At 47.3% G+C, this 12,428-nt stretch overlaps 1 protein-coding gene across 11 annotated transcripts in view; it reads right to left on the bottom strand.

Moving 5' to 3' along the window:
* LOC106574571 (pericentrin) overlaps window positions 1-12,428 on the bottom strand; it is a 47,996-nt gene that overhangs the window by 34,816 nt on the left and 752 nt on the right. For 8 of the 11 annotated variants that reach the window (XR_006759812.1, XM_045697686.1, XM_045697687.1 and 5 more), the window contains exons 2-12: window positions 9,367-9,546; window positions 8,493-8,687; window positions 5,869-6,018; window positions 4,953-5,737; window positions 4,461-4,835; window positions 3,874-4,375; window positions 3,289-3,684; window positions 2,857-3,171; window positions 2,506-2,757; window positions 491-746; window positions 65-355 (exon numbers count right to left, since the gene is read on the bottom strand). Coding sequence is in view for 10 of the 11 variants with exons in the window: in XM_045697686.1 (XP_045553642.1) it covers window positions 65-355; window positions 491-746; window positions 2,506-2,757; window positions 2,857-3,171; window positions 3,289-3,684; window positions 3,874-4,375; window positions 4,461-4,835; window positions 4,953-5,737; window positions 5,869-6,018; window positions 8,493-8,687; window positions 9,367-9,546 (3,697 nt within the window). In the remaining variant the exon portion in view is untranslated. Of the gene's footprint in view, window positions 1-64; window positions 356-490; window positions 747-2,505; window positions 2,758-2,856; window positions 3,172-3,288; window positions 3,685-3,873; window positions 4,376-4,460; window positions 4,836-4,952; window positions 5,738-5,868; window positions 6,019-8,492; window positions 8,688-9,366; window positions 9,547-11,905; window positions 11,957-12,428 lie in introns of those variants that run through there. The other 3 variants (XM_045697689.1, XM_045697692.1, XM_045697693.1) reach the window with 3 other exon arrangements.

The raw sequence follows: 12,428 nt of genomic DNA, 5'->3' as shown, positions 1-12,428 counted from the left end.
TCAGGTGTTTATAACATGCTTACCATATATGGACAAACTCAATAACAGTTATGAGTTGACTCACGGGCAGCAGCGTCCCTGTCGGTCCAGGCTTGGCTCAGCTCCCCCTCCAGCCTCTGGAGCTCCTCCAGGCTAGCCCCGGCCTCGGACAGATCTGCACCAGTCTGGGTGAAGGCTGCCTGGGTAGAGGAGAGTGCTACCCGAGCCTCTGACAGCTGTGTCTGGAGCTCTGACTGGGCCTTCTCTGACTCCTGCTGCCACCGGGACCTCAAGGCCACTATTTCTGCAGCCTGCCGCTCCTCCATGGACACTCTCTCCTGGGAGAGACGACTCTCACACTCCTGCCTCAAAGCATCTACACACACAACGACAAACATGGTCACCAATGACAGTTTACTCGATCAGGTCAGATGAAGGTCCATTTGTTTAACAGAGCTATGCATTGGAGCATCTGAGTGAGAAGGCCCTACTCTACTACCATCATCCTCACCCATGTTCCTGTGATACTCCTGCTGCTCTCGCTGGATCCTCTCCTCACTCTCAGCTCTCAGCCTCTCCACTTCAAACTGCTGTCTGGCCTGCAGCACGGCCCTCTCCTGGGCCCACTTCTCCCTGAGGGAAGCCTGGAGCTCGCTTAGAGAGGCCTCCCGCTCCCGCTGCAGGTTGGCCTGGGAGAGCTCTAGCTGGGTCATTTGGTGGTTGGTCAGGCTCAGACGCAGCGCCTCCAGCTCCAGGGCCTGTTGGCTCTATAGAGCGATAGATAAAAATTAAAAAAGAGAGGTAGGTAGGGGGCAGGGTTTCCATTAGGAAAATGTGACGCCGGACATTTGAAGGAAGCATTTTAATTTAACAAACACATGAGAAATTTACCTGACCCATATGCATTGGGTGCGTGACCTAATTAAGGCGTACACCCACGATGCTCAGAATGACAGAAAACACATTTAGATTATGGTTATTCATTTTAAAGATCGCTCTGCCATTTCCTGGTTGCTAAAATTCAAATAGTTTTCTTAATTTCAGTTTATGTAACAAAGCAAGAAAAGTGTAGAGCATCATTGTACCAGCTAAACCACTGTGAAATATCTTAATGGGAAGCATAGAAATACCGCAAATAAAACAGCTCTACCACTTCTTAGACTTGCTTTCAATGACAATGACAGATCTCTAACACACATTTCTATGAGAATTTGGTCGGGTCTCCCAAAAAGTTACATATTGCAGCTTTAACAGAACATGCAACTTGACGATGCAACGACATGCATCCTTACCGAAAACCGATGAGCACTTTGGAGATGTTAGATTACCTGTCACAATTACAATTCCTCAGCCAACAAGACGAGTAACGAAGAGCAAAATCACTAGCGTATGTAAATCTTGACCATAAAAGTTAAGATATTCTATTGGTCAGCTAGTCGTTCTGTGGGAGAAAGAAAAATACTATTCCAAGCAGACTCTGGGACAGTTGTGGGATGATAGATCCCAAATTCATACAACCAGTAGGCTAAGCGACATAAAAATAAACGTTAAAAAGCAATGAGGCCAATGCAACAGATCTGAACATTTAGCATAACATTTGAATAAACTATTATTTATTCAGATTATAAGTGCAGCAACGCACCAAAGCAGTAGGATACGCATGTTTGTTCCATAATGCAATTAGCAGGGGAACACAGTTGTCAAAAGCACACCGCAAAATGCAAACAGTTTCATGTGACAGATGAAAATATCTGTTCAAAATTTAGAAAGAGAGGAGATCTAAAGATGCAGCAACTAGCATGGGTTGCTAATATGACTAGGATTGTGCCTTTGGCTACTGGACAATGAAATAAAGTTGATTTGAGAACCAATAGAACATGTAAAAAAGAAATAGGCTTCTGGTTTCAATGGCATATGGAAGTCTTCGTAAAATAATGGCCTCCACGTTTCTATGGTCGGATTCTACTTTGAAGCAATGCAAGACATGCCTCATAAAATGAAGTAAAACGTTCAGGTTTCAAACTACTAACAATATTTTCTCCAAATGCAAACTGCCTCCAGCTCATTGTAAAGTGGAATGTGATGGATTGAAGCCTGCCTACTATTGTACTTGAATGGCGAATGGGAAGCGAGCTACAATTACCAGTAGAGAAATTACAATAGCTCTTTTTAAAATCGTGGCCATCAAAACGTTTAACACGCAATGATTGGGCTTATAAAAGCATGTTTCACTCCAGCAGGAAGGAATGAGCTGTTTGAGGACCTGTAGCAGCAGCTCGCCACTGACAGATTTTCCGCTCATATTAGGTTCTGTATCTGTATGCTGTGCGTGTGTGATAAACATAACGACCAACGAAAATACACGCGCACTAATTGAATTTCACTAAATAGTCTGGTATTTCCATCAATGAATATGGTAAAAATAATTATTTTGCAATGGGATTATTATTTATTTTTTGGGACAACTGGCCAGCTATTACCAGCTAACGGAAAACCTGGTAGGGGTGGTTGTGTGTGTGTGTGTACCTGTATCTGTAGTAGTTCTGCTTGGTGGGCTGCCTCCAGGCTCTCTCTCTGTTCCCCTGATAGCTCTGCCTCCAGGCTCTCTCTCTGTTCCCCTGATAGCTCTGCCTCCAGGCTCTCTCTCTGTTCCCCTGATAGCCTGGAGGCAGCGCTCTCTCTCTGTTCCCCTGATAGCTCTGCCTCCAAACGGCTAAGCTCCTCCCTCTGCTGTGACATCATCTCCGACAGCATCCTCTGGTTTTCTCTCTCGTTCACCTGGAGACAGAAAACAAGAGATGATAGGGTGGATGACTAGCAGCACACAGGTATGCGTATAGGTTGTTGTGGTGTGTGTGTGTGTGTGTGTGTGTGTACCTGTTTGATAAGGCTGATCTGTCTCTTCTGCTCCTCCTCCAGACTGTGTCTCTGCTCACACAGCTCTCTCTCCAGACGGCCGCTCAGCTCAGACACCTCCTCCTGGTGTTTCTCCTGCAGCTCCTGCACATCCTCACTGTGAGATCTTCTCAGTCCCTCTGTGGCCTCCTCCACAGACCGCATCTGCTGCTCAAGGAGTGCTTTCACCTCCTGCTCCCTCTCCCTCCGCTGCTCCTCCAGCAGGCGTCTCACCCCCTGCACCTCCTCGTCCTTCTCCTGCCTCTCCTCCTCCCACTTCTCCCTCTCCTCCTCCACCTGAAAAAGAGAATTCATATCATGTCTGTTCAGTACTTCCTGAACAGGTTCAAATTCATATCATAGTCTAATCATCATCATCATCCTCCTCATCACAACCATCCTACTCCTCCTCACCTCTTCCGCCTTGGCTCGGAGCTGTCTCTGGAACTCCTCCAGCTCCTCCACCATCACCTTCTCCATCCTCCGCATGGTTCTGTCCATCTCCTCCTCTCTCCTTCTGCCCTCCTCCCTCTCCCTCGCTCCCTGGGCCTGCAGCTCCTCCAGGTTCCACAGATTCTGTCTCAGACACAGCAACTCAAACTCTACCTCCGTTTTCTCCCTCTCTGTCTGCTCTATCCTCCTCTCCCTCTCCTCCGCCTCCTGCCTCGCTGTCTCCGCCTCCTTCTGGACTCGGTCCATCTCTTTCTGAGCAGTGTCGAGCTCCAGGGTTTTCTGACCGAGGAGGGTGGTGGTGGTTTTGTGCCTGGATTTCGTTTCTTCCAGCAGGGCTAGAAGCGGGTCACGATGGGTCTGGAGAGGAGAGGCTAGGTTATTATCTTGTACCCAATTAGAACCAATCAAATCCATTAGAGGGAGAGAAAAACACCAGGATTAGCGAGTGGAAGATGAGGAGAAACAAGAGTGAGAGGGAGGAAGAGGGGAGGAGACAGAGGAAGAGAGGAAAAGGTGAAAAAGAGGAAGAAGAAAGCTCCTAGCTACCTGTAGTGACTGCAGCTGTCGTCCAAACAGAGCCTGGACTTCAGAGGAGACAGAGTCTCCTGCCTGTTTCACCTCCTGCAGAGAGGAGACCAGTTGCTCCTGCTGCTTCAACCTGGAGAGGAGGACACTCTTCTTCTCCTCCTCCACCTCCCTCAGCTCCCCCTCTTTCTCCTTGTTGCTTCCTTTCTCCAACCGGACAGAGGAGAGCAGCTCTTCCTGCTGTTTAAGACGAGCGAGGAGGAGAGATTTCTCCGCTTTTAGCTGTTCCATCACTCGTTCCTGGCTGGGGAGGAGGGTACCTCCCTCCTCCTCTAGGAGAGGAGAGGAGTTGAGTCTCTCCATCTCTTTCTCTCTCTCCTCCGTTAAGGTGCAGAGTCTGTTCTTCAGATTGTCCTCCTCGTGTGTTTTCAGGCTGACCTCCTCCTCAGCTCTCCTCCTCTTCTCTCGCTCCTCCTCAAGCTCCCAGTGCGCCTCCTGCAGCTCCTCGGAGACCTGGGCCCACCTACACACACACACACCATGAACATGAGCTGTAAGTTCTCCAACACAAAGATATGGTAGACAGTTACACACTATAACACACTCACCTGGCCCTGGCCTCCTCCAGCTCCTCAGCGCTCCTCCTCAACTCCTCCATCACCAACTCCTTCTCCCTCTCCCTCAGAGCCACCTCCTCCCTGAGGTCGCCACACTGCTGGATGAGCAGCTCCTTGCCCAGGTCTGAGACCTCCTGACTCTCCCATGTCTCACTGAGTCTCTCAGAGGTCTCGCTGGCGTCTCGTGAGACAGAGAGGGGGTCGTTCCGCCACTGGGAGGTGAAAGAGGGCAAGGTTTCGTTCTCAGGGTCGGGGTGGGGGGACTGTGCAGTGGATTGTGGGACATAAAAGTGAGTTTGTTCTTCCTGCGAAAAGGACAGCTGGGATTGGTCACCACCGCTGATGATGTCACTGTCCATCTCAAACCTGTGGTGGAATGGAAGGAGAGAGGGATGAGAGAACTGAAATGAGAGCGATTAGGAGATGTGATTTGTATGGGGGGGGAATCCACCATAAGGGCAAAAACAGTCATTTCCCTCTGACCTGTAGCTGCCAGAGTTGTCCAGCAGGTTGTGCTGTTCCAGAAGGCTGCACTCCTCCAGAGTTTCATTGGCCCAGGACAAGTGTGTGTGTGAGGGGAGGGCCGAGGACAGGTAGCACTCCAACAATGGGGTGCCATCAGTGGGGAGGGACAGGTCCAGAAGGCACTCCTCCTCCCTCTCGCCATCCTCCTCCACACTAGCCTTTGCCTGGTTAAGTTTGTCTTTAGAAGCCTTGAATCCCAACTCCTCTCTCGTTCTCCCTCTCTCCCCCAACAGCTGTCGGACTCTCTGCACCTCTCCAAGTCTCGTCTTCTCCTCTTCCTGTCTTTCCCTGATCTCTCGCTCATCCTCCCTCTCGTTCCTTCTCTCCCTCTCCTCCTCCAGTCTCCTCCTTAGCTCCTGCAATTCCCTATTCAACACCTCCTTCTCCTCCTTGTACTGGTGGATCTCTCGCCTCTCCTCCTCCCTCCCTTTCCTCTCCTCTTCTAGTTGGGAAAGAATGAGCTGTTTTTTCTCCCTCTCCTCTAGCAGCTCTCTCCTCAATGTGTGCATCGGTACATCCATCTCAGGATCAATACATTGTTCTGGGCTCGCACACCCAGCTCCAGTCTGTTCATGGTCCATTCTGAGTGGGCGTATTTGGTTCCCTGGTTCTGTTACTGGGACCTCCAGGTGGTTGGGGAGTGAGGGAGGGTCGTGGGAGCTGTGGCCAGGCCGGGAGGCCTGCCGCTGGGCTAGGGAGAGCTCCGAGCCCCACTGGGTCCTGGAGCGAAAGGACTGAGAGGTCTGGAAAAGACAACAGGGACATCGAAGAGCATACATTCATTATTTCATTAATTTTGTCAATCACAATCATGTGTACTGTACTTGTTTTTTTTTTTTAAATGACTTTTTGAAGTGTGTGTGTGAGCGTGTACCTGCTGTAGCTGCATCTTCAGGGCCTGTATCTGTCCAGTGAGGGAGGAGGCCTCCTGCTGTACCTGGTCTCTGCTCTCCAGCGCCTCCTGCAGGTTACAGCTCAGTCTGCTGATGATCTCATTACATTTCTCTACTGCTGCCTGTAACTGCTGCAGACACACAGACACACAGACACACAGACAGACAGACACACAGACACAGAGAGACACAGAGAGACAGACACAGAGAGACACAGACAGACACAGAGACAGACAGACACACAGCCAGACACACAGACAGACACACAGCCAGACACACAGCCAGACACACAGCCCGACACACAGCCCGACACACAGCCCGACACACAGCCAGACACAGAGAGACACACAGCCAGACAGAGAGACCCACAGCCAGACAGAGAGACACACAGCCAGACACAGAGAGACACACAGCCAGACACAGAGAGACACACAGCCAGACACAGACACACAGAGACACAGAGAGAGAGACGCGTATGCGCACACAGACGTAAAACACCTTACTTTATTACATTTTATTCTGATCACTTTGGATTAAAAGTGTCTGCTAAATGCCAAATATGATTGCAAGGGGAATGCAAAGTATAGCCGAGCGAGCGAGAGAGAGAGAGAGAGAGCGGGAGAGAGAGAGAGAGCGGGAGAGAGAGAGAGCGGAGAGGGAAATTGGGAGAAATGGGGAGGGAGGAAGTTAGGGCGGGAGCAGAGAAAGAAGCATGGATGAGAAAGATGTACCTTCACAAGTATTCACTAGACTTGGTTGTTGCGTTACAGCCTGAAAATTGATTATATTGAGATTTGTCATCACTGGCCTACACACAACACCCCATAATGTCGAAGTGGAATTATGTTTTTCTACATTTTTACAAATGAAAAGCTGAAATGTCTTAAGTCAATAAGTATTCAACCACTTTGTTATGGCAAGCCTAAATAAGTTCATAAGTAAAGATTTGCTTAACTCACATAATAAGTTGCATTAACTCACTGTTTCCAATGTGTTTAACATAATTTTTTTAAATGACTACCTCATCTCTTTGCCACACACATAATTAACTCTAAGGTCCCTCAGATGAGTAGTGAATTACAAGCACAGATTCAACCACAATGACCACGGAGGTTTTCCAATGTCTCACAAAGAAGGACACCTATTGGTAGAGAGTAATGGCTGTGATAGGGGAAATGTAGGATTGTAGATTTAGTTACTTCACAATACTAATCTAATTGACAGAGCGAAAGGAATCCAAAAATATGTACCCAAAAATACTCCAAATCCTGTTTGCAACAAGGCACTAAAATAACACAGCAAATAATGTTGCAAAGCAATTAAATTCTTGTCCTGAATACAAAGTGTTATATTTGGGGCAAATCCAATACAACAGATTACTGAGTACCACTCCTACATAGTGGTGGCTGCATCATGTTATGGGTATGTAATCATTAAGGACTGGAGAGTTTTTCCAGGATAAAAAAAATAAATACATGGAATGGAGTTAAGCACAGGCAAAATTCTAGAGGAAAACCTGGTTCAGTTTGCTTTCCACCAGACACTGAGATATGAATTCATCTTTCAGCAGGACAATAACCTAAAACACAAGGCCAAATCTACACTGGAGTTGCTTACCAAGTTAAATCTGTTTGAAAATCTATGGCAAGACTTAAATGGTTTTCTAGCAACCAATTTGACACAGCTTGAAGAATTTTGAAAAGAATAATAGGCAAATATTGTACAATCCAGGTGTGTAAAGCTCTTAGAGACTTACATATTGACTCAGGGATGTGAATACCTATGTAAATGAGATATTACTATATTACATTTTCAAGAAATTTGCTAACGCTTCTAAAAACATTTTCTCACTTAGTCATTATGGGGTATCGTGTTTAGATGGGTGAGAAAAATAATCTATTTAATCCATTTTGAATTCAGGCTGTGACAAAATGTGGAATAACTCAAGGGGTTTGAATACTTTCTGAAGGCACTCTATGTTTAATTATTCAGAAGCAGCCCCGGGTTCTTATGGGTAAAAAAGCATGAGAACAAATTAATCCAAACGAAAAAATACCCAACCCAGTTAGGAGTGGTGTGTATGTGTGTGTTTGGTGTGTGTCAAACAAGTGCATCTAACCATAAAGTTATGAATATAACTACTGTTCCCTGAAGGAGGGAAAAGAGGTACAACACACAAGTGAAGTGTGTGTAACTTTTGTTGCAGGGCATGCATATGAACACACATCTACCCCATTTCTCCTGGTACATATTTAGAACACGATTGTCATTTCTCCAGCAATAATGAAAATAGAACTCAAGATGTTTCTCTCCCATCCATCCCCTACAATAGGAAAAGCTTTCCATATTTCCTAATTCATAGACAAAGACTGAATGTTGATTGTCTTAAAGACGTGGTATATCAGACCGTAAAGCATATGTACAACCATTTTTTTAAACGTTTTACTAGTCTAATTACGTTGGTAACCAGTTTATAATTGCAATAAGGCACCTTGGGGATTTGTATCCAAGCACTGTATCCTTAGCCATGGTATATTGGCCATATACCACACCTCCTCGGGCCTTATTGCTTCAATATACCGTGTGTGTAGGTACAGTTCAGTACCTTGAGTTGATCTTTTCCAGTGCGAACCACTAGGACCTCCTCTCCCACAACCTCCATCTCCTCAGGATGCCCACTGACCGCCTGCCTCCCCAGGGCATGGCTTCCCTCCTGGGGATGGTGTTGCTCCAAGTGCCCCTGGCTCCACTGGACCTCTGGAAGATGGCTCTGATCTGTCTCCCCAAAACATTGTGATTCCTTAAGGGTTAAAAAAAAGTTTGGGGTAAGTAAACCTAGTCATATTGCACATATTCATAGACTAATTGCTTGGTTATCTATAAAATCAGACAAGCTTGATCATTTGGGTGAACTATACCTTTAAAGCAGCGTGACTATCTTAGCCATTGAGAGCTATATGGTGACGCAAGATGGTGCAGGCTTTTGTTCTAGCATTGCACAAACACACCTCATTGAACACACTTGCTTTATTACTTCCATGCAATTAGGTGGACTTCCCCTTTAAAGCCTGTACATAGAGTTCACAATAATCTATTTTCATGTTGCTATGACAACCAGCCACCACAAGCATCTTTGTGTTTAGCAACCCATTTTTACCTTGTGCGTGTTTAGAGGACTGGGGGGGGAAGGGGTTCTTAAAGCATAGGAGGCTGCCGAGTGGACATCCATATGTTGAGACATATGGAGTCAGACACCGTAGCCAATCTGTCTTGTGAATCGTTTTCATTTTGATTCCACAGAGAAACGAATGACATGCTCTGACCCATGGAGATACATGCTCATAGAGTTAGGATTGGATTGGCATACAATAAAATCTGACAAAGACCTTATGATCGAAATGCTGCATTAAACTATACAGTCAGCCTAGATAACAGTGTGGATATTTACATTGCTTTCATTCATTCAGCCAGAGGCTCACCTCATGGTTACACACATGGTCCTGCTGTGTGGCGTTGCTGTCTGTCTGGAGGTCCATCCCTAGGGGGCGACCTTGCGCTGGGCCGTCATTCTGCGTTGGAGACGGGCCCTTCCTCTTCTGCGTCTTTTTCTGCGCGACTTGATCGTGGCCTTTTGCCCTTTTCTGTCGGAAGCTAGCAAGCTACGCAGGAAGGACAGGGAGAGGTAGAGGGACACGTAGGTCAGGAGGGCCGAACACCACCACACTATCAGCATGTTAGGGGTTAGAAGTCAGAGGTTAGAGTTCACCAAAGTCCATCAAAGTTCAAATCCATCATTCCGATCAAGGAATAAAAGGCCAAAGTTCCAATCAATCATCCCAGTGATTTAAGAAGTCAGAAAAGGCTAGAGGTTTAAGGGGTGAAGGTTTTCATCCGCCCAATGAGCAAGAACAAGAGTTTGATTCAGATCATCTTCCCAGCACTCAGGTAACATCCCTGATTGAACCAGCAGAGAGAATGAAAGCCCCAGCACATTGCCAGTCCAAAGCAGTCAACCTCCACTTAGTCCTAACAGTCAACCCCAACAGTCAACCCCAACAGTCAACCCCAACAGTCAACCCCAACAGTCAACCTCCCAGCATCGCTCTGTGGATCTCCTAAAACCACTATCACTGGACAACAAGGTTCCTAACAAAGCGATAGGAAAAACCTCCTGACATTTTGAAGTCCATGTGCACTGATTCAGTCAGTGTAATTGTGCATCCAATCTCTCTTTGCATCTCGTCCAACATCCCCGTCTCTCTCTCTCTCTCTCTCTTATAAGCAGCTTAAATCAGATTACAGTGGTTCAGAGACCCTCGTATAATGCTCCACCTCTGACGCTTTCTCTCCCCCACGCAGCCTCTCTCTCTCCCCCACGCAGCCTCTCTCTCTCTCCCCCACGCAGCCCCTCTCTCTCTCCCCCCACGCAGCCCCTCTCTCTCCCCCCCACGCAGCCCCTCTCTCCCCCCCCACGCAGCCCCTCTCTCCCCCCCCACGCAGCCCCTCTCCCCCCCCACGCAGCCCCCTCTCCCCCCCCCACGCAGCCCCTCTCCCCCCCCACGCAGCCCCTCTCTCTCCCCCCCACGCAGCCTCTCTCTCCTTTTCAAACCATCAGACCAATCTATCAATCCCACACAGATAACACACACACACACACGGCAGAGAAGCACACTAGTCTCAATATGACACTTCAACCTCCTGTCGAGGGTTGGGATGGCAGTGTAATGCAGAGAACGCAGGAGGAGCTTTGTCTCGAGCCCAAAGTGTGTATCAATGTGGTAGCACGTGTTTAGTTCCATCCCAAGCAAACCCGTAATAAGACAACCCATGCCATGTCCAGCCCCAGGAATCATGTTGCATTGAGCAGTGCTACTGACCCACATGAGTGTGAGTGTGTGCATTTTTCAATGCCTGATCTCTACATGTGGGCGGTTCAACTCGATTGAAGTCCGCCCAGCTTTCAGCAGATACTGTACACACCCACTCTACTCCCACTCATAATCCTCAGTCTCCTGTGTCTGACTGTGATAAAGTGAGACTTGGCTGTAGTCGAACATGCTGCTCCACACACTAACACTATCAGACAGCAGCTGTGTGTGTACGTATGTAGGCTGTGTGTTCAAACTGAACACCGGAGCTTGGTTTACTTCAAATCAAAAGACAACTGATGCAGACATGGCACGTCACCATAGCAACAGCTGCCATAAGTGGCTCACTGACAATTTCACAATTCAGTACAGCATGAAAAAGCCTACTGTAACCTATGTCATGCCCATTTGTTTTCAACTTTTCTAATACTGTTGCTATATTTGAGGGCATACTAGCTCCCTCAGAAGTGCCATGTGAGGGTTGGGACGCTAATTGCAAGAGAAGGCCTACTGGGATCCAATGTGTTCTGTTGTCTGAAAGTGCACCCTTTTTTCTATAATATTTTAGACCAGTGTTACCCAACCCTGGTCCTCCAGTACCCCCAACAGTACACAGTTTTGTTGTAGCCCTTAAACACACCTCATTCATCTCATTGAGGGCTTGATGATTAGTTGTCAAGTTAAATCAGGTGCACTAATTCAACCATTGGGGGGGGGACAACTGAAGACTGATTGTGGATCAGTGTCTAGGGGGACAACTTCAATCATGTGGAAATAAAAGAACATAAGTCCCTGTGTGGTGCATTTCTATCGGTCCCATCCACAAAACAGAAAACAAAAACAGACATACGCAAGACAGTGATGAGTCAACAACATCCCAAAGCAGATCAATAGATCCCATAGATAGACCAGGGGGTGGCCAAAACGCCGCATGCAGAGCTGGAGCTACCACAGGATTTTTTGCTGCTAATCAGCGGCTCACCGGGACCTTGATAAGCTGAATCAGGTGTGTTGGAGCAGGGCTGGTGCAAAAAGCCTGAATAATACTCGGTATCTCTCCTGGAGGAAGGTTGGCCACCCCTGTTCTAGATCAATATTCAGGATCACCACAACCCAAGAGCCATGCCACCCCTCACTTCACTTCACTTACCAACTGCTGCGCTGCATGTTGGTGGATTTCTGTCATAATAACAATGGTTTATCAATTAAGGTACTGTTAACAAAGTCATCATACCAACACCTGCTGCGTGAGCATCACCCAGGTTTGAAGTGTGCCAAAAATAGGTAGATCACACATCCTTTCAAGACTCTGGTGAGCCTGTCAGATTCCTCATATTCTATAGCACATGCAAATCTAAATTAACAACAACTGTTGGGAGAAAGCCACCCCAAGCAAAGGTCATACCCGGAGCGATATAGACACCGTTGTGGGGAATGGCAGGGTTGATGCTCAGGTGACAGGTCAAGACATTTTCTGTAAGGTCTGCGCAGATTATAGGGTCGTTATATTACATTGACCTGCCTGGTCTTGAGATTTTAAACCTTAGTGGTAGTGTTTCACACCTGTCCATGCATTGCAAATATCGGATCATCTGCGTAGAATTGGGCAGAGAATGTGTATCTCAAACGCAACCACATACACAGACGAACCAAATCCTGGCTGCCATCATCAC

This window comes from Salmo salar, chromosome ssa16 (genome assembly GCF_905237065.1).
Source record: "Salmo salar chromosome ssa16, Ssal_v3.1, whole genome shotgun sequence".
In the NCBI taxonomy this organism is placed as follows: Eukaryota; Metazoa; Chordata; class Actinopteri; order Salmoniformes; family Salmonidae; genus Salmo; species Salmo salar.
The sequence above is the reverse complement of the archived record's forward strand: the minus strand, read 5'-3'. Positions and strand labels throughout refer to the sequence as shown.